Raw genomic sequence first — 21,835 nt, forward strand, 5'->3', positions numbered from 1 at the left:
GGTCATCTCTGACAGCGTTTTAGGGTAATGGACTTGCAATTCTTCCTCTTAAGTCAGCTGAGCATGTAAAATGTTGGCGGCAGCTAGCTGTTCATCGCTGTGCCCGTGCTGTTAGTAGAGTTCTGTATAATTGCAACCAGTAGGTTTGCTGCTGTGAGATGCAGGGAGACAATCTGGATAGTTTTGTTGCGTATTTTGGATCTGAATGAAAAGGTTGACAGGACACGAACGCACTGCGGGATTTCGGCTTGCACTCAGACTCCTTTCCTATCCCTCTGAGCCAAATTATACATCCTACTGGCAAGTCAAGTGTTTGGCTTGCAGCAACTTTACCGAGCAGGGCTTCAGACTGGAACTCTCAGCAGTTGCTTCAGAGCATATGATCTGACCTGGTCCTTTCTGTCCTGACATACCCCTTGTGTTAAACGTATCTGAACAATATTATTTTCTGTAGTCCTTTAAGCTAGTTAGATTTTGTTGAAGTATGCAAGTACAGGTACAATGATATCCATGTTAAAGATTCATTCTCTTTTTGGATTTTGAGGATGGAAGAAAAGTAAGAAAGAATGAAATCTGTGTGTTTACCTCACACCTTTGATGATGAGCATGACAGCCAACTTGCACAGAGAAATCTCCCTCTCGCCACAATGTGGTAATAAGCAGATATTTTGCTTTTGGTCATTGAGGGGATAAAAATATTGGTTACCAGACCGGGATAACATTTCTCATCTTCAAAATAGTGCCATAGGATCTTTTATGTCACTGGGGCACTGCGCTAGTGTCAGATATTCTCACATTAATGACGTAAACCAAAACTTCCTCTGTTTTGCCCAAACATTATTGCTCTGGCCAAGCTCAGAGGACGGGCTTCTACAGCATTGTAAATTTCCTCCCATCCTGTGACCTCTTGAGTTATTCCAAAAAGGAAAGCAGGTCAAATTACATCAGTTGAAAGCTTGTCAGTTGTCCGAAGCCCAACTGGCTTCAGCTGCTTCATCAATGAGCTGCCATTATAAGATCAGAAGTAGGGATGTTTGCTGATGATTGCACAATCTTCAGCACCATTCGCTACTCCTCAGACACTGAAGCAGTCCATGTTCAAATGCTGATAAGTGAAAAGTAATATTCATGCCACACAATTGCCACACACCGGCAATGATCATCTCCATCAAGGGAGGCGGTGACGTAGTGGTATTGTCAGTGGACTAATAAACCAGAAGCCCAGGTGTTGCCAATTTAATGGAACACTATTCAACCAGTTTCACCAATAATGTTGCTCTTTCGAGTCGCCAATACGATACTGAGGCTCTTTTTATGATACGATGTTAGGTCCCAACAGCGTCGCCAATACTGTGGATGTTTCTGTTTCTCTTACTGAACCACAAGATTTCCCGCATATTGGTCAAATGACGCCACAACCAGTTAGTCAGTTCAAGTTCAAAGATGGTTTATAAACACACAAGGGTTACTTAGGCATGCAAGCACAATATACTACAAGTTAAACTACACCTATCAACCACAATAACCTATAGTTAACTTCAGGTGACCGGCACTGTGCAAGTGGATAAGGCCTTTATCTTGATCACGTGGCTGGTTTGAAGAAGTGGCTCTGTCTCTGCTGGGCTCATCCGTCAGGTAGCGATCGTTGGTCTTGAACTTGGCTATCTGGTCGTTATGCTGCATTTGGGCTGGCACAGGCCGGGTCCAAAAGAGACCGAACACGTAGCTGTGTCCCTTTTTATCATTCCGAGTTTTGCGCTCTTTGGGGCAGTCCTTAATCTTGGACCCAATAATTCGACTGGCTTCGATCCCTGTCTTCGATTTTGGCCAATAAAGGAGCGGGCAGTTGGGATCTCTGAGTAAAAGGAGTGGTGCCGATCAGTCTGTGGCTGTATCGGTTTCTTGAGTGCAGCCCTACTGTTCTGGGGAAATGGGCCATTAGAATGCAAACGAGCGGGGGTTTCGATCAGACCTAGCTATCTCGGTTGCAAATACACACAAGCTCTGTATCTGTCTGAGTCCTGGGTTGGTCATAATTCCCATGGTCCTTTGTAGGTGGCCATCTCAGATGGCTACACAGGGTAATGCTCTGGGGACCCGGATTCGAATCCCGCCACTGCAGATGGTGAAATTTGAATTCAGTAAAAATCTGAATTAAAAGTCAACCGATAACCATGAAGCCACGTTGATTGTTGTAAAAAAACATCTAGTTCACTAATGTCCTTTCGGGAAGGGAAATCTGCCGTCCTTATCAGGTCTGGCCGACTTGTGACTCCAGACCCACAGCAATGTGGTTGATTCTTAACTGCCCCCTCAAGGGCAATTGGGGATGGGCAATAAATACTCGCCCAGTCAGCGGCACCCACGAACGAACAAAAAAAAAGAGAGAATATAACTGTCGCCCCATGACATTTAATGATGTTACCATTGTTGAATTCCTCACTATCAACATTCTTTGGCAAACCATTGACCAGAATTGAACTGGACCAGGGGTGGGCAAACTACGGCCCGCGGGCCGCAAAGGTCTTTATGCCGCCCACCAAGATCAAGTCATAAAAAAAAAAAATTTTTTTTTAAAAATTTTTTTTTTTTTTTTTAATTTTTTTATATTTTTTTTATAAGGTTAATGGCGGGGGGCTGTTGGGTTACTGGTATAGGGTGGATACGTTGACTTGATTAGGGTGATCATTGCTCGGCACAACATCGAGGGCCGAAGGGCCTGTTCTGTGCTGTACTGTTCTATGTTCTATATGAGGCGCCCAGAATCATAACCGGGTGAAGCGCTATTTTTGAAAAGTAGAGAAAAAGAGGGCTAAAGGCAGGATGCCGCCGGGGGAAGCGCTGAGGTATATGCCGCACGCTAATTGGTTACAACCGGGACTATTAATTAATATACTATGCGGCCCTTTAAAATTGTGAATTTCTGAATGTGGCCCTTGCACGGAAAAGTTTGCCCACCCCTGAACTGGACTATAAATACAAGTTCAGGTCAGAGGCTGGGAATTCTGCGGAACTCACCTTCTGACACCCCAAAGCCTAGCCACCATCTATAAAGCACAAATTAGGAGTATGATGGAATGCTCTCCACTTGCCTGGATGAGTGCATCTCCAACAACACTCTAGAAGCTTGCCGCCATCCAAGACAAAGCAGCCTGCTTAATTGACACCCATCAACATCTATTCATGGTAGCAGCAGTGTATACCATTTATATGATGCACTGCAAAAGCTCACCAAGGCTCATTAGACAGCAGCTTCGAAATCCACAACCATCTGGAAGGAAAAGGGCAACAGACAATGGGAACACTGCGTCTTGGCAGTTCCCCTAAAAGCTACTAATGATCCTGTCTTGAAAATGTATCTCTGTTCTTCCACTGTCAGTCAAAATCCTGTAACTCCCTCCCTAACAGCACTGTGGATGCACCTACTCCACATGGACTGCGGCAGTTCAAGTAGAAATTTCTCAAGGGCAATAAATGATGGCCTCGCCAGTGATGCTCACATCAAATTAATACATTTTAAAAAGAAATGCGCGGTGATGGGGCAACTTTTATTAAAAAAAACTAAATAAAACTAGAAAAGTGGCCAAACCATGGCTTACAAGGGAAATTAGAAATAGTATTAGTTCCAAGGATAGAAATTCGCAAAGAAAGTCAGCAGACCTTAAAATTGAGAGAAGTTTGAAATTCAACAAAGGAAGACCAAGGGATGATTAAGCAGGGAAAAATAGAGTACAAGAGTAAGTTTGCAGGGAACATAAAATCTGAATGTAAACGTTTCTATAGCTATGGCACCGTGAGGCAATAGTGCTAACCACAGTGTCTCGCTGTCCAGAAACTCCCACATACAGCCCCTCCCTCCACCTCACTCCAATTCATTAGCCAACTTACATTTGCTAGCGAGGCGGTCCCTGCCAGAACCTTCTCGTCAAACACATACCCAATATCGAAAAACTAACACCAAAGCGCTCCCCACACCCAGGTCCTCCCATAATCCAACAAAGGGAGACAAACCCCAACAGATTACTCAATGTGCCAAAATAATCCCCTCCCAACCAGAACCTGAAAGAGAATACAGTCCAAACTCAGTTCAGTCCCAGTCCTTCAATCTTCATGAACGCCTCTGCCGACTCAAAGTACTATTGTTTGGAGTTCTGCTTTACTCTCACTTTTGCCAGATAGACCACCCCGAACCACATGTTACTCTCCTACAACGCTGCCCTCCGCCCTAGTGAAGGCTGCCTGCCGTCTTGCCAACTCAACCATTGAGGTCTTGGTATATATGAATACCACTGCCTTCTCACCTCGCCTCTCGATTCTGCTTCGCCCATCTCTTTATCTGGTAGCTGTGAAAGCAGACTATCACAGCTCTTGATGGTTCATTCGACTTTGGCTTCGGCCGTGCGACCGGTGAGCCCTACCCAGCTCAGAGAGGCATCCACCTCCTCCAATAACCTGGCGAACATCTCTGAAAAGTACTCCGTTGGTATCCAGCCCCGCAGGCAGTCCCAATGTGACCTGTTCTCCAGGTCCTCCACTTTTGCTCTCAGCCATCTATTGCTCTCCTCTACCCTCTGCAGCTCCTCTCCCATTGAGGTGAACCAGTCCCTGTGCTGCGACAATGCCTCCTCCACCCCCTTCAACACCTCCTTTGTTCCCACATTGCTGTAAACGCTTTTCCACGAGCCTCCTTTATCAGAGCCAGCATATCATCCACCAATCGTTTAAGCAAAGCCATTATCTTCTTCCCCTGCCTCTCAAAATGTTTGGCGGACTGCCGTTCAGATTCCATCGTCATCACCTCAGCCAGTTTATCCACCATAATGGACTCAGCCCGACCCGATGAGCTTGTTCCTGCCATCTTTCCACCAAAAGAACTCCGCGCCAAACTCTAGCTCACAGGCGGACTCTCGCTCACTCCTTCTCATTCTGTATTTTTTCATTGAGTTTTCAACATCCTTTCGCCACAACTTTACTGGAGATCAATCATGAAATAATGATGATAATGATAATAGTACAAATTTCCCCCAAAATCTGGTGGAAAAGACCAAAAAACGGCAGGAGCCACCCAACATGCGACATCCACATACATGTTTCCACAGGAAGTCTTTGAGGGATATTTTCCTGACTGGAAGCCTGTGTCCTGTGTTGGGGTTCTTGCTGTTTGTGGTTAACATAAATAATTTAGACATAAATGTAGGAGGGTTGATAGAGTAAGTTCACAGATGTTACGAAAATTGGTGGGTAAATAATGAGGAGCCTTAGATTGGTGGTAAATAATGAGGAGCCTTAGATTACGGGAAGATTTGGATGGGCTGATCAGTGGAATTAAATCCAGATAAATGTGAGGTGATGCACTTGGGCAGGACAAACAGGTAAGGGAATTCTTGATGAATGGCAGGAGCCTGGGAAGCACCGAGGATCAGAGAGATCTTGGTGTGCATGTGCACCACTCCCTTTAGGTAGCAGGACAGGTGGATACAGCGGTTATGATTACCTTTATTGGCTGAGGCATAGAGTTTAAGAGCGGGGTGGTTATACTGGAACTGTATAAAACATTTGGTTGGGCCACAACTAAAATATTGTGCGCAGTTCTGGAATCCACATTATAGAAAGGGTACAGAAGAGATTTACCAGGATGTTGCCTGGGCTGGAGAGTTTTAGTTATGCTGAGAGATTGGATAGACTGGGGTTGTTTTCCTTGGAGAAGAGGAGACGAGGGGGGTTGGTGGGGGCATGATTCAGATGTATTAAATTATGAGGGGCGTAGATAGAGTAGACTGGCAAAATCTTTTCCCCTTGCTGGAGGGATCAGTGACCAAGGGCAGAGATTGAAGATACAGGGCAGGAGGTTTAGAAGGGATGTGAGGAAAAATGTTTTTACGCAAATGGTGGGGGAGTCTGGAACTCACGGCCTGAAAGGGTGGTGGAAGCAGAGACCCTCAAGCATTTAGATGTGTACTTGTGATGCCAAGGCATACAAGGCTAGGCCAAGTGCTGGAAAATGGAATTAGAATAGGTGGTTGTTTTTCACTAGCACAGACCCAATGGATTTTCTGTGCTGAAGACGTCTATGACTCTAATTGGTTGGCAATGTCAGACCTTGATGGTTCTGGGTGATAGTTGGGGTAGAATTGTGTTCCCAGCTCTTCTGCTATCCCGTCATTTTCTTGGAGGGACTATGGACGAAAACCTTCTCCTGCAGTTGAGGTGAACTGAGCAAGGGCACGTTACCACAGCTGTTACAGGCATCATGTTGTCAATGGTGAAAGTGAAGCTTAACACTAATGCTGCATTCCTCTCCATGTTACAGACTGGCATTTACTAAAGGACACTTTCCCAAATTGGCTGAATGTGCTCATTTCCACTATGAAAACGTTGACTTTGGCAGCATACAGGTGAGTGACACTTGTGTGTATATACCACACTGTACCGTAATATGGTCACGTTAGTAGACGTCACTACTGTTATACAGCAATGTTATCCCACATTGTATCATCACATGATGAGAACACACCTCACTGTCATGTGGGGATGCTATTTATAGCTGTAATAGAGATTGTTCTGTAATCAACCTGTATGTCACTGAAAATCCAGCGTAGATCTTGGCAGAACCATCACAGGTTCACTAAGTGATAGTTGAGTATTTTTTTTGTTATGGATCTTTCCTCTAATGAATGCCAGTTGAATACAGAATTAGAAGGAGATTTCTGTTGCATCAATTAGAATTGGATTGAAATGACACACTCCTGAATTTGTTCAGGAGCTTTGCTGCAGGGAGAGAGAAGACAGAATATGCAGGCAGCGGTGTAAACGGTAGTATGCAAACTCACTTGCCCCACAGAGCTACCGTCTGTTGGGTTCTGGAACTCATAGGTGAAAAGACTGTGTTTTCCGGCTGTCTCAATTATTATTTTCAAACATAACATTTAAAATCAAACCTTCTTTCTGGTATAGTAAATATTTGAAAATCTATTTCAATTTCAGTAGCCTAAAACCCTTCAGTGAGTGTGTTCACTTAATGAGCTGCTAACACTAACATGTTTGGGAGAATGTGGTGTTATTCAATGACAGTTTTTTACCACCTTCTCCATCACAACTGCTCCCTGTCCTGCCATTCTTCTGCCTTGTTAAACATATGTTCTCTATCGCCATGTCAACCAGCTGGTACTAAAACTGTTTGCAAGAGCGTACGAACTGTTTAATAATGAAGCCATCATGAATTGAGAAAATAGGGGTCGGGCATAGGATCACAAGAGGTGGTAGGTATTGCAAGTGGAAAGAACACACTTGGCAGAAACTTTGGACAGGTGTGCGAGAGTCCACTTGTTGGGGAGTGAGAGATCAAAGACAGGGCACAGTCTTCGTTCAGAATGGTGAAAATAACAAGCTGGATTTCTAGATGGGGTTGGGGGTGGGGATGTTAGCTACTGTAAGTCAATTAGCAGAACAATGGAGGGTGAGGTGACTTGATGTGGCTGTAGTATGGGTGTGCCAGTATTGGAATATGTAAGACTAGAAAAGGCTGATGCAGGCCATCAGCCCAGTCACAATGCTTGGAAATCATATGGCAATGCTTCCCATAAAGTTATAGAGTTTTACAGCACGGAAAGGCTCTTCGGTCCATCGTGTCTGCTTGCCATCAAGCACCTATCTATTCTAATCCCATTTTCCAGCACTTGGTCCATAATCTTGTATGCAGTGGCGTTTCAAGTGCATATCTAAATGCTTCTTAAATGGTGAGGTGCCTTTGCCACCCTTTCAGGCAGAAAGTTCCAGATTCTCGTCACCCTCTGGCTGAAAATGTTTTTCCTCAAATCCTCTCTAAATCTCCTGCTCCGTACCTTAAATCTCTACTCTCCTGTCACATATTTCACCAAGGACTTCCTGGCTTTCAAAGCTGCTGATACACTTGGCTCCACTGTCTCTTTCAGCATATATTTGTAAAATCGAACCAAATTTTCATTTCATCTTCTGACTTCTAGGTTTGAGGCTATGTCCTCCAGTTGTCAAGTTTGTGGTTGCGTTCTCCATCCTGACGTATCTTTTTCCTATATCCTTTAGGATCTTGAATCCTGTAAGATCATCTCGTTTTTCACCAGTGTTGCCTTTTGTAACTCCTTCCGCCTCTCATTGTTACTCAAGTTCCAGCTCTCAGCCCAGTTGCCCATTGCTGCCCCCTTTCATTGCCTAGATGCCTTTCTCATAATATTTTTTCGGACCTGTACTCAGACCTCCAGGTGGGACGAGACAAAGACTCTGTCCACAGGGAAAATCATTGCCTGATATTTGTCTATTCCTCTGATTGATTCTGTCACTCAAGGTCCTATTTTCTTTCTTCACTACTGCCTACACTCTGACAATGGCCTCCATGATCTTCTCATCAGGACCTCCATAATTCTTCCCTGTATGGTGCCTTGTACAATATTGCAGTTATCTTGTCACTGTTTATTATCCTTTGCCAATCTTACGTTTTAGCATTACTCACATTAAATGATAGCACCCTGTGTCAATGCAGTTCCCCCAAATTATCCATGACTGTCTGAGTTTGACTGGCTGTTGTCTATCTTCTCTTCCAGTTTGGTACTTTCAACAGGGTTTTGTGTCACTCCTCAGTTCCAAGTGCACGATAAACAACACTAATCTCTCAGGCACTACAACGTCTTTGTGAAAAGCACTTGACAGTTGGAGGTGGAATGAGTGACATGTCTGAGAGACAATGGCCACTATTTAATATAATTGATGCAAGAACTGGTAGAAAACCTCCTTTGCTTCTGCAGGAGGTGGGAGGAGGATCAAATTAAGCAGCTATCAGGCATCCCAACTGGTCAATGTTGGGCCTTCCCAGGAATCCGGAACTCCCCGGGGCAGAAATCCTGTCCGCCGAGAACTCCTGATCAATCAGAGGATGGCAGCTGTCCATTGCCACGAGTAGTGGTTACAGTTGGAGATGGTGCAGGGACGTCACCAAGAATCAGCGTTGAATCTTTAGACTTGGAGGACGAGATGGGAAGGGGGAAGCAGGGCAGACTGAGGCAGGATCAAGGGCGTGTTTTTTTTTTCAGCAGACCAAGTGGCTTTCCCCCTTTCCAGCCTTCTGACTTTCCTGCTAAAACAGGCTGCATTAAATCCAGCCCATTGAGGGCAGCACGGTGGTGCAATGGGTTAGCACTGCTGCCTCACAGCGTCAAAGGTCCCAGGTTCAATCCCAGCCCTGGGTCACTGTCCGTGTGGAGTTTGTACATACTCCCCGTGTTTACGTGGGTTTTGCCCCCACAACCCAAAGATATGAAGAGTAGGTGGATTGGCCACGTGAAATTGCCCCTTAATTGTAAAAAATTGAATTGGGTACTCTAAATTTATTTTAAAATATCCAGCCCATTGTAGATTTTTTTCTCATTCCTGAAAGGGAAATGGCTGCCCTCTACTGGCTTGCGGTATTTGTTCACCTTAACTAACGAATGGGCTTCTATATCCCTAGATGGCAGCATTTTCAGTCTTTTACTGTATGCTTACTTCTTTTAAATGTGATCTCTACCTTATACATTGCCTACATTTTAAAGACTAATGGAATCTGGTAACATTTGAACTGCCTCCTCCTGTTGTACAGGTTATATCTGGAAAGAGGGGATGAACTCTACTCGTTCTCTGAATAAACTAGTGCTGAATGTGTGTTTTCCAACTGACTCACGGCTAGTGTGTGGAAGTTCTTAGATAGTTATATTTTGCTTTGTGATCCTTAGTGTTTTATCTTCTGTTGTCTACACCAGTTGCTTGAAGAAGGGACTTAAACAGTAAATTCTCCTCCAGGACCTGTGATTAAAGTCTCTTCTGTCTACTCACTATCAAGGTTGTACATGAACATAGAACATCACAGCGCAGCACAGGCCCTTCGGTCCTCGGTGTTGTGCCGACCTGTGAAACCAATCTAAAGCCCATCTACACTATTCCATTATCATCCATATGTTTATCCAATGACCATTTAAATGCCCTTAATATTGGCGAGTCCACTACTGTTGCAGGCAGGGAATTCTGTCATGATATGCAGACATGAACATAATGAGATACAAACAGGCAGCTTATGATTACAAAACACAGGACAGCACAGGCAACAGGCAGAACACTTGGGGTGGTTTACAACTATAAAAGGCATGAGGCACTCACACTCTGCCTCTTTCCACTGGTGACATCTACAGTGTGAGTCAGGGTGTACATATCATATAACTCCAGCACGTGGCTAAGAGCTAGTCTGGTTCAGTCAGACAGATTAATCACACTAGGTTTAGCAGAGAGTCGAACTCAGAGGATTGAGCTAACTGTGTGACCAGTTCAGTAAATCATATTGAACTAACTTCAAGATGTGGAGTATCTCTCAGGTAAAGCTGCATCCAGTTGCAGCCCGTGTTATCTTACTGTGCTTAACACGACACATTCCACGCCCTTACTACTCTCTGAGTAAAGAACCTACCTCTGACATCTGCCCTACATCTATCTAGCCTCAATTTAAAGCTATGTCCCCTCGTGCTAGCCATCATCATCCGAGGAAAAAGGCTTTCACTGTCCACCCTATCTAATCCTCTGATCATCTTGTATGCCTCTATTAAGTCACCTCTTAACCTTCTCTCGATCGAAAAAAGCCTCAGGTCCCTCAGCCTTTCCTCATAAGATCTTCCCTCCATACCAGGCAACATGCTGGTAAATCTCCTTTGCACCCTTTCCAATGCTTCCACATCCTTCCTATAATGCGGCAACCAGAACTGCAGGCAATACTCCAAATGCAGCCGCACCAGAGTTTTGTACAGCTGCAACATGACCTCATGGCTCCGAAACTCAATCCTTCTACCAATAAAAGCTAACACACTGTATGCCTTCTCAACAACACTATCAACCTGTGTGGAAATTTTCAGGGATCTATGTACATGGACACCGAGATCTCTCTGATCCACACTACCAAGAATCTTACCATTAGCCCAGTACTCTGTATTCCTGTTACTCCTTCCAAAATGTAATCACCTCACAATTTTCTGCATTAAACTCCATTTGCCACCTCTCAGCCCAGCTCTGCAGCGTATCTATGTCCCTCTGTAACCTGCAACATCCCTCTGCACTGTCCACAACTCCATCTACTTTAGTGTCATCCATCTATGCCCTCCTTCAGGTCATTTATAAAAATGACAAACGGCAGTGGCCCCAAAACAAAACCTTGTGGTACACCACTTGTAACTGAACTCCAGGCAAAACATTTCCCATCAGCCACCATCCTCTGTCACGTCTGTCTTCTTACAGCTGGCCAATTTCTGATCCAAACCGCTAAATCGCCCTCAATCCCATGCCTCCGTATTTTCGGCAATAGCCTACCGTAGGAAACCTTATCAAACACTTTACTAAAATCCATATACACCACATCAACTGCTTTACCCTCATCCACCTGTTTGGTCACCTTCTCAAAGAACTCAAGAAGGTTTGTGAGGCACGACCTACCCTTCACAAAACCGTGTTGACTATCTCTAATCAAAAAGCAACGAGTGTATGAAAGAAAAACTCGTCTGACAGGCGATACAGTAATAACATTATCCAATCAGTCCTCTGTTCATATTAGGTCAATTAGAAAGTAAATCTAGCAGTAAACTGAAGAATTCACTGAGAATTTGCCTGCAAGTATTTTGGTATTAGGCAAACCCTGCAGCACCAACCCATGTGATACATTGCAACAAAACAGATTAAGTAGGTCAGAATATCTGTCAAAGGTTTTACGTGCTATGCAAAATCCAATATTCTAGTGATGATCACTGACGCAAACACCGTATTAAATACTTGGTACTTAAACATCCTACAACAACATGTCACATTTTCCTCAGGTTCAAGAAACACATATTTGTAAGCAACGTTTGAACGATGTTCTGAATAAGACAGACCAGCACAGAGAGCCCAGGCATCCAGCCAAGCACAGATATTCCTGAACAAGCATTGGCACTGCATGGCCCGGCGACATCAATGCTGCAACATCAAGAGAATTTAAAATGGAGTTGGATATGCACTTTTAAAACCGGGATTTGCAGGGCTGTTGGGAAAGTATGGGCAGTGGGATTAATTCAATAGCTCCTTCAAAGGGCCAGCACAGACACAGGGCTGAATGGCCCTGTTCTGTGCTGTTATGATTTTACGATCAACCCAAAAGACGGTTTGTGCTTCTCAGTGAATTGCATTGTCACTGAATCGAAAAATAAAAGTGTAGCCTTCGATATCGCCAATCTGCATTATACTGTATATTTAATCTATGGCAGATTACACTCAATTGCTTTATTGGGTCACTATTGATCTCAGGCAGGGACTTGAGAGCTCAGAAACCTTGGCATCATGAAGCAGAGCGCCACTAATACAGACTACCCTTCAAAGTGTTCCTAAAGTTAGTTGGACCAAAATGTGTCCCCCTGGGGAATTTAGGGAAACCTCTCAAAGCCTAATTTAAAGACCTATCTTGAAGCAAACTCAGCTTTGTATCCATCTCCTGCTGTGGATTCCGAGTGATCCACCACTATCTATGCTGCTCTATTTCTAACATGCAGATTCCCCTCACATCAAGCAAACCTGAAAATTAGCTTTTTCCTAGCCCTTGTATACCCATTGCCTCTCTGTGGCATTATTTAAAGCAAGGTGTTCGTCTTAACTCTCATATCATCACCCTTAACTTCACTATTGTACTCGGCTGTCCGACATCAAGGGAACTTCTGCTTCTGGCTCTCAGTAACTTTCTTAGGTGCAGCTGTGCTTTTACTCCAAACTAGTTCAAACTTCACAAGGCCATCTTTCTTATTTCTTCACACCAAGACCCATGACTACATCAGACTCAGTAACTCCAATGTTACTGAGATAGGCTTCAGATGGTTTCACGGTTCAGCGCAACACCGAGGGCTGAAGGGCCCGTACTGCGCTGTTATGTTCTATGTGTTCGCAACATCAACTCCAACTCACCCAGATCCACTGCCCTCATCCCACTAACCTATCGCCTCATCTGTGCTGATTTACAGTTTCTTATCTCTTTCGGCCAAGTTTATGAAGACTTATAGATGTTTGCCCACTTAACCCCGGTGACGATTTCCAAACTACATCACAGATCGCACCCTCATTCTTCTGAAGCTGGCCCATTGTCCGACATCCCTTCCCTCCCTCAGCTTCTGGCTGAACTGCTAAAGATGACAGAAGCTTCAAGACCTGGCTCTATCTTCTCCAGTTCTCTTTCTAAACCCCTCTGCTTTGTTACAACTCTTTGTCCTCCTTCAAATGCTCCTTTAAATCTCTTTGACTCCTTGTTTTTTCTGAAAACTCCTCCCAGTCCCAGCTGGATCTGTCCGCCCCACCTTCCTGCTTCCATGAATAGCCGTGGAGAGTTTTACAGCATTATCAGTGTTGTATAAGGCTAAGTTGTCATTCTCTGTACTGTTAAAATTGAGGCTCGTTGAACCATCTTGTTCTCTAACTGGTTATGTTCCAAGATTCAGAACTGTAATGATAGAGACACACTGAAAATCCAAGAAATCTGATGTCAGGGCTGAGAGGACTGGACGTAGGCAGTTGGACTCTTCTGCTCTGCATTTGCTGTATTTGGAGCTCATTTCTGTTAGTGCCAGTGTGTGCAAACATAAAGTAGTTTTGGCTTTTCAGTTTGATTAACTTGAGAGATAGATTCTCATGGTGTGACCAGATAATTTGAAAAGAAATGTTGATGATGCATTTGACATGAAGTTTGCTTTCTTTTGACTGGTGAAGTGTTTTGAGTTTTGGCCCATTATTGAATCTTGTGAATGGAATGGTCTGTGTATCATTAGAATGTAATGAATCATCCTCGTCTCTCTGGATTTAGTAAAACTAATTACTTCCTAGCTGTGGTCAGAAACTTGTGATATGGCAGCAGAAACTGAGATGTAACTGCAGGATGGAAGTCCAGATTGTCCCAGTGGGGGTAAAGTTGTTCAGAACGAACAAAGTGTGATGGTCACAGAGAGCATGTAAAGTCTGTACGTAATGGATCCTTTTTCTCCAGACGTGAAAATTCCAATACTATCAATTATTTTCTAGTGGTTTGCACCTGCAGGAGTCGAGAGACTGTGGAACGAACTCGAGGTTTCTTTGAAGTGCTGACCAGCATGTCTCTAACTGAGATTAAATTAATCTCGGGCATTTTCCATATCATATCAGCAGAAACATTCACAAAAGATGCTGGGGCATTCCATACTGACAAAATAACTCTGCAGAAGAGCAAAGAGGTCATTCTAGCTGAAACACTTGATCAGCACTTAGCCCAAGAGCATGGAGAGGCTGACTCATTTCATGTCAGTCTGCCTTTGTGTGTGTGTCAGTATCTTTGTGTGTGTGTGTCAGTATCTTTGTGTGTGTGTGTGGTCAGTATCTTTGTGTGTCAGTATCTTTGTGTGTCAGTATCTTTGTGTGTGTGTGTCAGTATCTTTTTGTGCATCAGTATTTTTGTGTGCGTCAGTATCTTTGTGTGCGTGTGTTTCACTATCTTTGTGTGTGTTTCACTTCCTTTGTGTGTGTGTGTGTCACTGTCTTTGTGTGTGTCAGTGTCTTTGTGTGTGAGTCAGTGTCTGTGTGTGTGTCAGCGTCTTTGTGCGTGTGTCAGCGTCTTGTGCGTGTGTCAGCGTCTTTGTGTGTGTGTGTGTGTGTTTCACTATCTTTGTGTGTGTTTCACTTCCTTTGTGTGTGTTTCACTATCTTTGTGCGTGTGTCAGCATCTTTGTGTGTCAGTGTCTTTGTGTGTGTGTCAGCGTCTTTGTGTGTGTGTCAGCGTCTTTGTGTGTGTGTCAGCGTCTTTGTGTGTGTCAGCGTCTTGTGTGTGTGTCAGCGTCTTTGTGTGTGTCAGCGTCTTTGTGTGTGTGTCAGCGTCTTTGTGTGTGTGTCAGCGTCTTTGTGTGTGTGTCAGCGTCTTTGTGTGTGTGTCAGCGTCTTTGTGTGTGTGTCAGCGTCTTTGTGTGTGTATCAGCGTCTTTGTGTGTGTGTCAGCGTCTTTGTGTGTGTGTCAGCGTCTGTGTGTGTGTCAGCGTCTTTGTGTGTGTCAGCGTCTTTGTGTGTGTCAGCGTCTTTGTGTGTGTGTCAGCGTCTTTGTGTGTGTGTCAGCGTCTTTGTGTGTGTGTCAGCGTCTTTGTGTGTGTGTCAGCGTCTTGTGTGTGTCAGCGTCTGTGTGTGTGTCAGCGTCTTTGTGTGTGTGTCAGCGTCTTTGTGTGTGTGTCAGCGTCTTTGTGTGTGTGTCAGCGTCTGTGTGTGTGTCAGCGTCTTTGTGTGTGTCAGCGTCTTTGTGTGTGCGTCAGCGTCTTTGTGTGTGTCAGCATCTTTGTGTGTGTGTGTGTCAGCATCTTTGTGTGTGTGTGTCAGCATCTTTGTGTGTGTGTGTCAACATCTTTGTGTGTGTGTCAGCATCGTTGTGTGTGTGTGTCAGCATCGTTGTGTGTGTGTGTCAGCATCGTTGTGTGTGTGTGTCAGCATCTTTGTGTGTGTCAGCATCTTTGTGTGTGCCAGCATCCCCGGACAGGCGCCGGAATGTGGCGACTAGGGGCTTTTCACAGTAACTTCATTGAAGCCTACTCGTGACAATAAGCGATTTTCATTTTTCATTTCATCTTTGTGTGTGTGTCAGCGTCTTTGTGTGTGTGTGTCAATATCTTTGTGTGTGTCAGCATTTTTGTGTGTGTGTGTCAGCATCTTTGTGTGTGTGTCAGCATCTTTGTGTGTGTCCAGTGTCTTTGTGTGTGAGTCAGTGTCTGTGTGTGTGTCAGCGTCTTTGTGCGTGTGTCAGCGTCTTTGTGCGTGTGTCAGCGTCTTTGTGCGTGTGTCAGCGTCTTTGTGTGTGTGTGTGGTGTTTCACTATCTTTGTGTGTGTTTCACTTCCTTTGTGTGTGTTTCACTATCTTTGTGCGTGTGTCAGCATCTTTGTGTGTCAGTGTCTTTGTGTGTGTGTGTGTTTCACTATCTTTGTGTGTGTTTCACTTCCTTTGTGTGTGTTTCAGCATCTTTGTGTGTCAGTGTCTTTGTGTGTGTGTGCTGTCCGCCTTTGTGTGTGTGTGTCAGCGTTTTGTGTGTCGTGTGTGGTGTGTGTTTCAGCGCTTGTGTGTGTGTCAGCCGTCTTTGTGTGTGTCAGCGTCTTTGTGTGTGTCAGCGTCTGTGTGTGTGTCATCGTGTGTGTGTGTGTCCTCGTCTTTGTGTGTGTGTCCTCGTCTTTGTGTGTGTGTCCTCGTCTTTGTGTGTGTGTCCTCGTCTTTGTGTGTGTGTCCTCGTCTTTGTGTGTGTGTCCTCGTCTTTGTGTGTGTGTCCTCGTCTTGTGTGTGTCAGCATCTTTGTGTGTGGTGTGGGTCAGCATCTTTGTGTGTGTGTGTCAGCATCTTTGTGTGTGTGTGTCAACATCTTTGTGTGTGTGTGTCAGCATCGTTGTGTGTGTGTGCAGCATCGTTGTGTGTGTGTGTCAGCATCTTTGGTGTGTCAGCATCTTTGTGTGTGCCAGCATCCCCGGACAGGCGCCGGAATGTGGCGACTAGGGGCTTTTCACAGTAACTTCATTGAAGCCTACTCGGGACAATAAGCGATTTTCATTTTCATTCCATCTTTGTGTGTGTGTCAGCGTCTTGTGTGTGTGTGTCAATATCTTTGTGTGTGTCAGCATTTTTGTGTGTGTGTGTCAGCATCTTGTGTGTGTGTGTCAGCATCGTTGTGTGTGTGTGTCAGCATCTTTGTGTGTGTGTGTGTCAGCATCTTTGTGTGTGTGTGTCAGCATCTTTGTGTGTGTCAGCATCTGTGTGTGTGTCAGCGTCTTGGTGTATGTCAGCGTCTTGGTGTATGTCAGCGTCTTGGTGTGTGTCAGCGTCTTTGTGTGTGTGTCAGCGTCTTTGTGTGTGTGTCAGCGTCTTTGTGTGTGTGTCAGCGTCTTTGTGTGTGTGTCAGCGTCTTTGTGTGTGTCAGCGTCTTTGTGTGTGTCAGCGTCTTTGTGTGTGTCAGCGTCTTTGTGTGTGTGTCAGCGTCTTTGTGCGTGTGTCAGCGTCTTTGTGTGTCAGTGTCTTTGTGTGTGTGTCAGCGTCTGTGTGTGTGTGTCAGCGTCTTTGTGTGTGTGTCAGCGTCTTTGTGTGTGTGTCAGCGTCTTGTGTGTGTGTCAGCATCTTTGTGGTGTGTGTCAGCATCTTTGTGTGTTGTGTCAGCATCTTTGTGTTTGTGTGTCAGCATCTTTGAGTGTGTGTGTGTTTCAGCATCTTTGAGTGTGTGTCTGTTTCAGCATCTTTGAGTGTGTGTGTGTTTCAGCATCTTTGTGTGTGTGTCAGCGTCTTTGTGTGTGTCAGCGTCTTTGTGTGTGTCTGTGTCAGCATCTTGTGTGTGTGTGTGTGTCAGCATCTTTGTGTGTGTGTGTGTCAGCATCTTTGTGAGTGTGCGCGCGTGCCAGTAGCTTTGTGTGTGTGCGTAACAGTCTGTCTTTTCTATCTTGACAGTCCCTCAGCATCGAGAATGATTTGCTTCCACTCCGGGGGGTGGTGGGTTCTGAGGTGACTGAATAGTCTGATCCTGGATCCACAGACTCTGTTGCAGGTTTGATAGGTGGTGCTTGGTGGGTGGGTGGGACGCTCTGGATTCTGCACTCTATACGCTTGGCCTCCACGTGTTCCACCCTACAGTGCTAAAGGTGATTGGCGCCTTTGTGGATGCTTTTTCTTCAATTTGTTACATTCTAAAGCAAGCGACGTCCCTGTGTCGATGGGGGTGTTGCATTTCTTTAGTGAGCTTTCAGAGTTTCCGGGTAATGTTTCCTCTGCCCTCTTGGTGATTGCTTGCCATTACGAAGTTCAGAGTAGAGAACTTGTGTTAGGCATGCGGGCAATGTGGCCGCCATCGCAGCTGGTCGAATGTGTCCAGTGCTTCGATACTGAGAATATTGGCCTGGGAGAGGACGCTCACATTGGTACCCCCTATCCTGCCAGTGGTTTTGCAGGATTCTGCGGAGGCAGCATTGGTGCTACCTCTCCAAGGGTTTCAGGTGTCTGCTGTACATTGTCCATGTTTCTGATTTAGATTTATTGTCACATGTACCGAGTACAGTGAAAAGTATTGTTCGGCGTCCAGTCCAGGCAGATCATTCTATACATGAAAAACATAGAACATACAATAAATACACAACGTAAATACACAGAAATCGGGTGAAGCGTACGGAGGTATAATGCTACACAGTAGAGAAGATGCGTGTAAAGATCAGTCCAGTCCATAAGAGGGTCATTCAGGAGTCTGGTAACAGCGGGGAAGAAGCTGTTTTTCCTGTTAGAGCGTGTTCCTCAGACTTCTGTATCTTCTGCCCGACGGAAGAGAGATATATGCGATGGGAGGTTATGCTGCGCGCTTTCCCAAGGCAGCAGGAGGTGCGGACAAAGTCAATGGATGGGAGGCGGGTTCGCATGATGGACTGGGCTGTGTTCATGGCTCTCTGTAGTTTCTTATGATCTTGGGCCGAGCAGTTGCCATACCAGGCTGTGATGCAGCCAGATAGGTTGCTTTCCGATGGTGCATCTGTACAAATGTGGTAAGGAGTCAATGTGGACATACTGAATTCCCTTAGTTTCCTGAGGAAGTATAGGCACTGTTGTGCTTCATTGGTAGTAGCGTCGACATGGGTGGACCAGGACAGATTGTGATGATCTGCACACATCGAAATTTGAAGCTGCGAACCATTTCCACCTCGGCACCATTGACGCAGACAGGGGTGTGAACGACTTCGCTTTCTGAAGTTGATGATCAGCTCCTTAGTTTTGCTGACATTGATTGTTGCCATTTCACCATGCCACTGGGTTCTCTTTGTATGACACATACAGGAGGGCGGGTCAAGGCTGCTGTGTAGACCATGAGCTTTGTGCTGGCCGTGAAGTCTCAGTCTTCAAATACTCTGTCCTTCAAGTACTCTGTTCTTCAGGCATTCGAAGAATGCACTGCGCATTGGAGTCGATGTTGGATTTTGTCGTCAATGTCTCCTCGCGAGGAGGCTGCTGAGGGAACTGGATGCACATTGTCCAAGGGTACACTGTGGGGGACAGTTCTGTGTGGCAGGAGCAGGCTGGTGGAGAACCTTTGTCTTCCAGTTGTTTAACCTGATGCCTGACACACCGACCTCAGTCCAGTGTCTTTGTGTGTATATCAGTATCTTTGTGGCTGTGTCAGTATCTATGTGTGTGTATTCGGGGATGTGTGGGTAGCCTTGAGTGTGTGTGTGCATCCTTGAGTGTGTGTGTGTGTATCCTTGAGTGTGCGTGTGTTTTGTATCCTTGAGTGTGCGTGTGTGTGTATCCTTGAGTGTGTGTGTGTGTATCCTTGAGTGTGTGTGTGTGTATCCTTGAGAGTGTGTGTATGTATCCTTGAGTGTGCGTGTGTTTGTATCCTTGAGTGTGCGTGTGTGTGTATCCTTGAATGTGCGTGTGTGTATGCTTGAGCATGCGTGTGTATGTATGCTTGAGCATGCGTGTGTGTGTGTCCTTGAGTGTGTGCGTGTGTGTATCCTTGAGTGTGGTGTATCCTTGAGTGTAATGTGAGAGAGTATCCTTGAATGTGTGTGTGTGAGTATCCTTGAGTTTGCGTGAGTATCCTTGAGTGTGTGTCGTTGAGTGGGTTGTGTGTGTCGTTGAGTGTGTGTGTGTGTGAGTATCTTTCAGTGTGGTGTCGGTACCAGTGTGTGCGCGCGTCAGTACCCGTGTGTGGTGGGTACGTGTGTGTGTGTATGTGTCGGTACCGTGTGTGGTGTGTCGGTACCATGTGTGTACCCAAGTGTTTGTTGGTACCAGTGTGTGTGTCCTGTCGGTACTCGTGTGTGTGTGTGTCGGTACCCACGTGTGTCTGTCGGTCCCTGTGTGTGTTTGTGTGTGTCGTACCCGTGTGAGTGTGTATATCTCGCTACCTGTGTGTGTGTATGTCGGTACCCGTGTGTGTGGTGTGTCTGTGTGTGTCGGTATCCGTCTGTGTGTGTCGGTATCCGTCTGTGTGTGTCAGTACCCGTGTGTGTGTGCCGGTACTCCTGTGTGAGTGTGCCGGTACCCCTGTGAGTGTGTCCGGTAACCCCCAGTGTGTGTGTCGGTATGAGTGTGTGTGTGTGTGTTGTGTCGGTACCCGTGTGTGTGTGTGTCGGTACGCATGTGTGTGTGTCGTACCCGTGTGTGTGTGTCGGTACCCGTGTGTGTTGGTACCCATGTGTGTGTGTGTCGGTACTCGTGCGTGTGTGGTGTGTGGTCGGTACTCGTGTGTGTGTGTTGTGTGTGTGTGTGTGTGTGTGTTTGTCGGTACCCGTGTGTGTGTGTCGGTACCCGTGTGAGTGTGTTGGTATCCCTGTGTGTGTGTGTGTGTGTGTGTCGGTACCCCTGTGTGTGTGTGGTCGGTACCCCTGTGTGTGTGTCGGTACGAGTGTGTGTGGTACCCGCGTGTGTGTCGGTACCTGTGTGTACCCGTGTGCGTGTGTCGGTACCCGTGGTGTTGTGTCGGTACCCGTGTGTGTGTGTGTTGGTACCCGTGTGTGTTTTGAATACCCATGTGTGTGTTGTGTCGGTACCCCCTGTGTGTGGTGTCGGTACGAGTGTGTGGGTGTCGGTACGAGCGTGTGTGTGGTGTCGGTACGAGTGTGTGTGTGTTGGTACCCGTGTGTGTGTGTGTGTCGGTACCTGTGTGTACCCGTGTGTGTGTCGGTACCCGTGTGTGTGTGTTGGTACCCATGTGTGTGTGTGTCGGTACCCGTGTGTGTGAGTATGCCGGTACCCGTGTGTGTGTGTCGGTACCCGTGTGTGTGTGTGTCGGTACCCGTGTGTGTATATATATCGCTACCCGTGTGTGTGTATGTCGGTACCCGTGTGTGTGTGTCAGTACGAGTGTGTGTGTGTATGTCGGTGCGAGTGTGTGTGTGTATGTCGGTACTCTTGTGTGTGTGTACCCGTGTGTGTGTGCGTATATGTCGCTACCCGTGTGTGTTGGTACCTGTTTGTGTGTGTCAGCACCTGTGTGTGTGCCAGTACCTATGTGTGTGTGCGTGTCGGTACCTGTGTGTGTACGTGTCGGTACCAGTGTGTGCGCGTGTCGGTATCCGTGTGTGTGCGCGTGGCGGTACCGTGTGTGTCGGTGTTTGTGTGTCAGTATCTATGTTGGTACCCATGTGTGCGCGTCGGTACCTTTATGTGTGTCGGTGTTATTGTGTGTGTGTGTCTGTTTTTTTTGTTTGTGTGTGTGTCTGTGTTTGTGTGTGTGTCGGTGTTTGTGTGTGTGTCGGTGTTTGTGTGTGTGTGTCGTGTTTGTGTGTGTGTGTGTGTCGGTGTTTGTATGTGTGGTGTGTGTGTGTGTGTCGGTGTTTGTGTGTGTGTGTCGGTGTTTTGTGTGTGTGTGTGTCGGTGTTTGTGTGTGTGTGTCGGGGTTTGTGTGTGTGTCGGTGTGTGTGTGGTGTGTGTGTCGGTGTTTTGTGTGTGTGTGTGTCGGTGTTTGTGTGTGTGTGTGTCGGTGTTTGTGTGTGTGTGTGTCGGTGTTTGTGTGTGTCGGTGTTTGTGTGTGTGTGTCGGTGTTTGTGTGTGTGTGTGTCGGTGTTTGTGTGTGTGTCGGTGTTTGTGTGTGTGTGTCGGTGTCTTTGTGTGTGTGTTTTGGTGTCTTTGTGTGTGCGTGCGTCGGTATCTACATGTGTGTCAGTATTTCTGTGCGTGTGTGTCAGTGTTTTTGTGTGTTTGTGTCAGTATCTTTGCGTGTGTGTGCCGGTGTTCATGTGTGTGTGCGTGTGTCGGTTGTTTTTTGTGTGTGTTGATGCCTTTGTGTGTGTGCCAGTGTCTTTGTGTGTGCGCGCGCC

At 46.0% G+C, this 21,835-nt stretch overlaps 1 protein-coding gene across 8 annotated transcripts in view; it reads left to right on the forward strand.

The window, feature by feature from the left end:
• LOC119954104 (rho GTPase-activating protein 32-like) overlaps nt 1–21,835 on the forward strand; it is a 726,718-nt gene that overhangs the window by 426,622 nt on the left and 278,261 nt on the right. For all 8 annotated transcript variants that reach the window (XM_038778987.1, XM_038778995.1, XM_038778990.1 and 5 more), the window contains one exon: nt 6,311–6,395. In XM_038778987.1, the coding sequence (XP_038634915.1) occupies nt 6,311–6,395 (85 nt within the window). The remainder of the gene's footprint in view (nt 1–6,310; nt 6,396–21,835) is intronic.

This window comes from Scyliorhinus canicula, chromosome 19 (assembly GCF_902713615.1).
Source record: "Scyliorhinus canicula chromosome 19, sScyCan1.1, whole genome shotgun sequence".
NCBI lineage: Eukaryota > Metazoa > Chordata > Chondrichthyes > Carcharhiniformes > Scyliorhinidae > Scyliorhinus > Scyliorhinus canicula.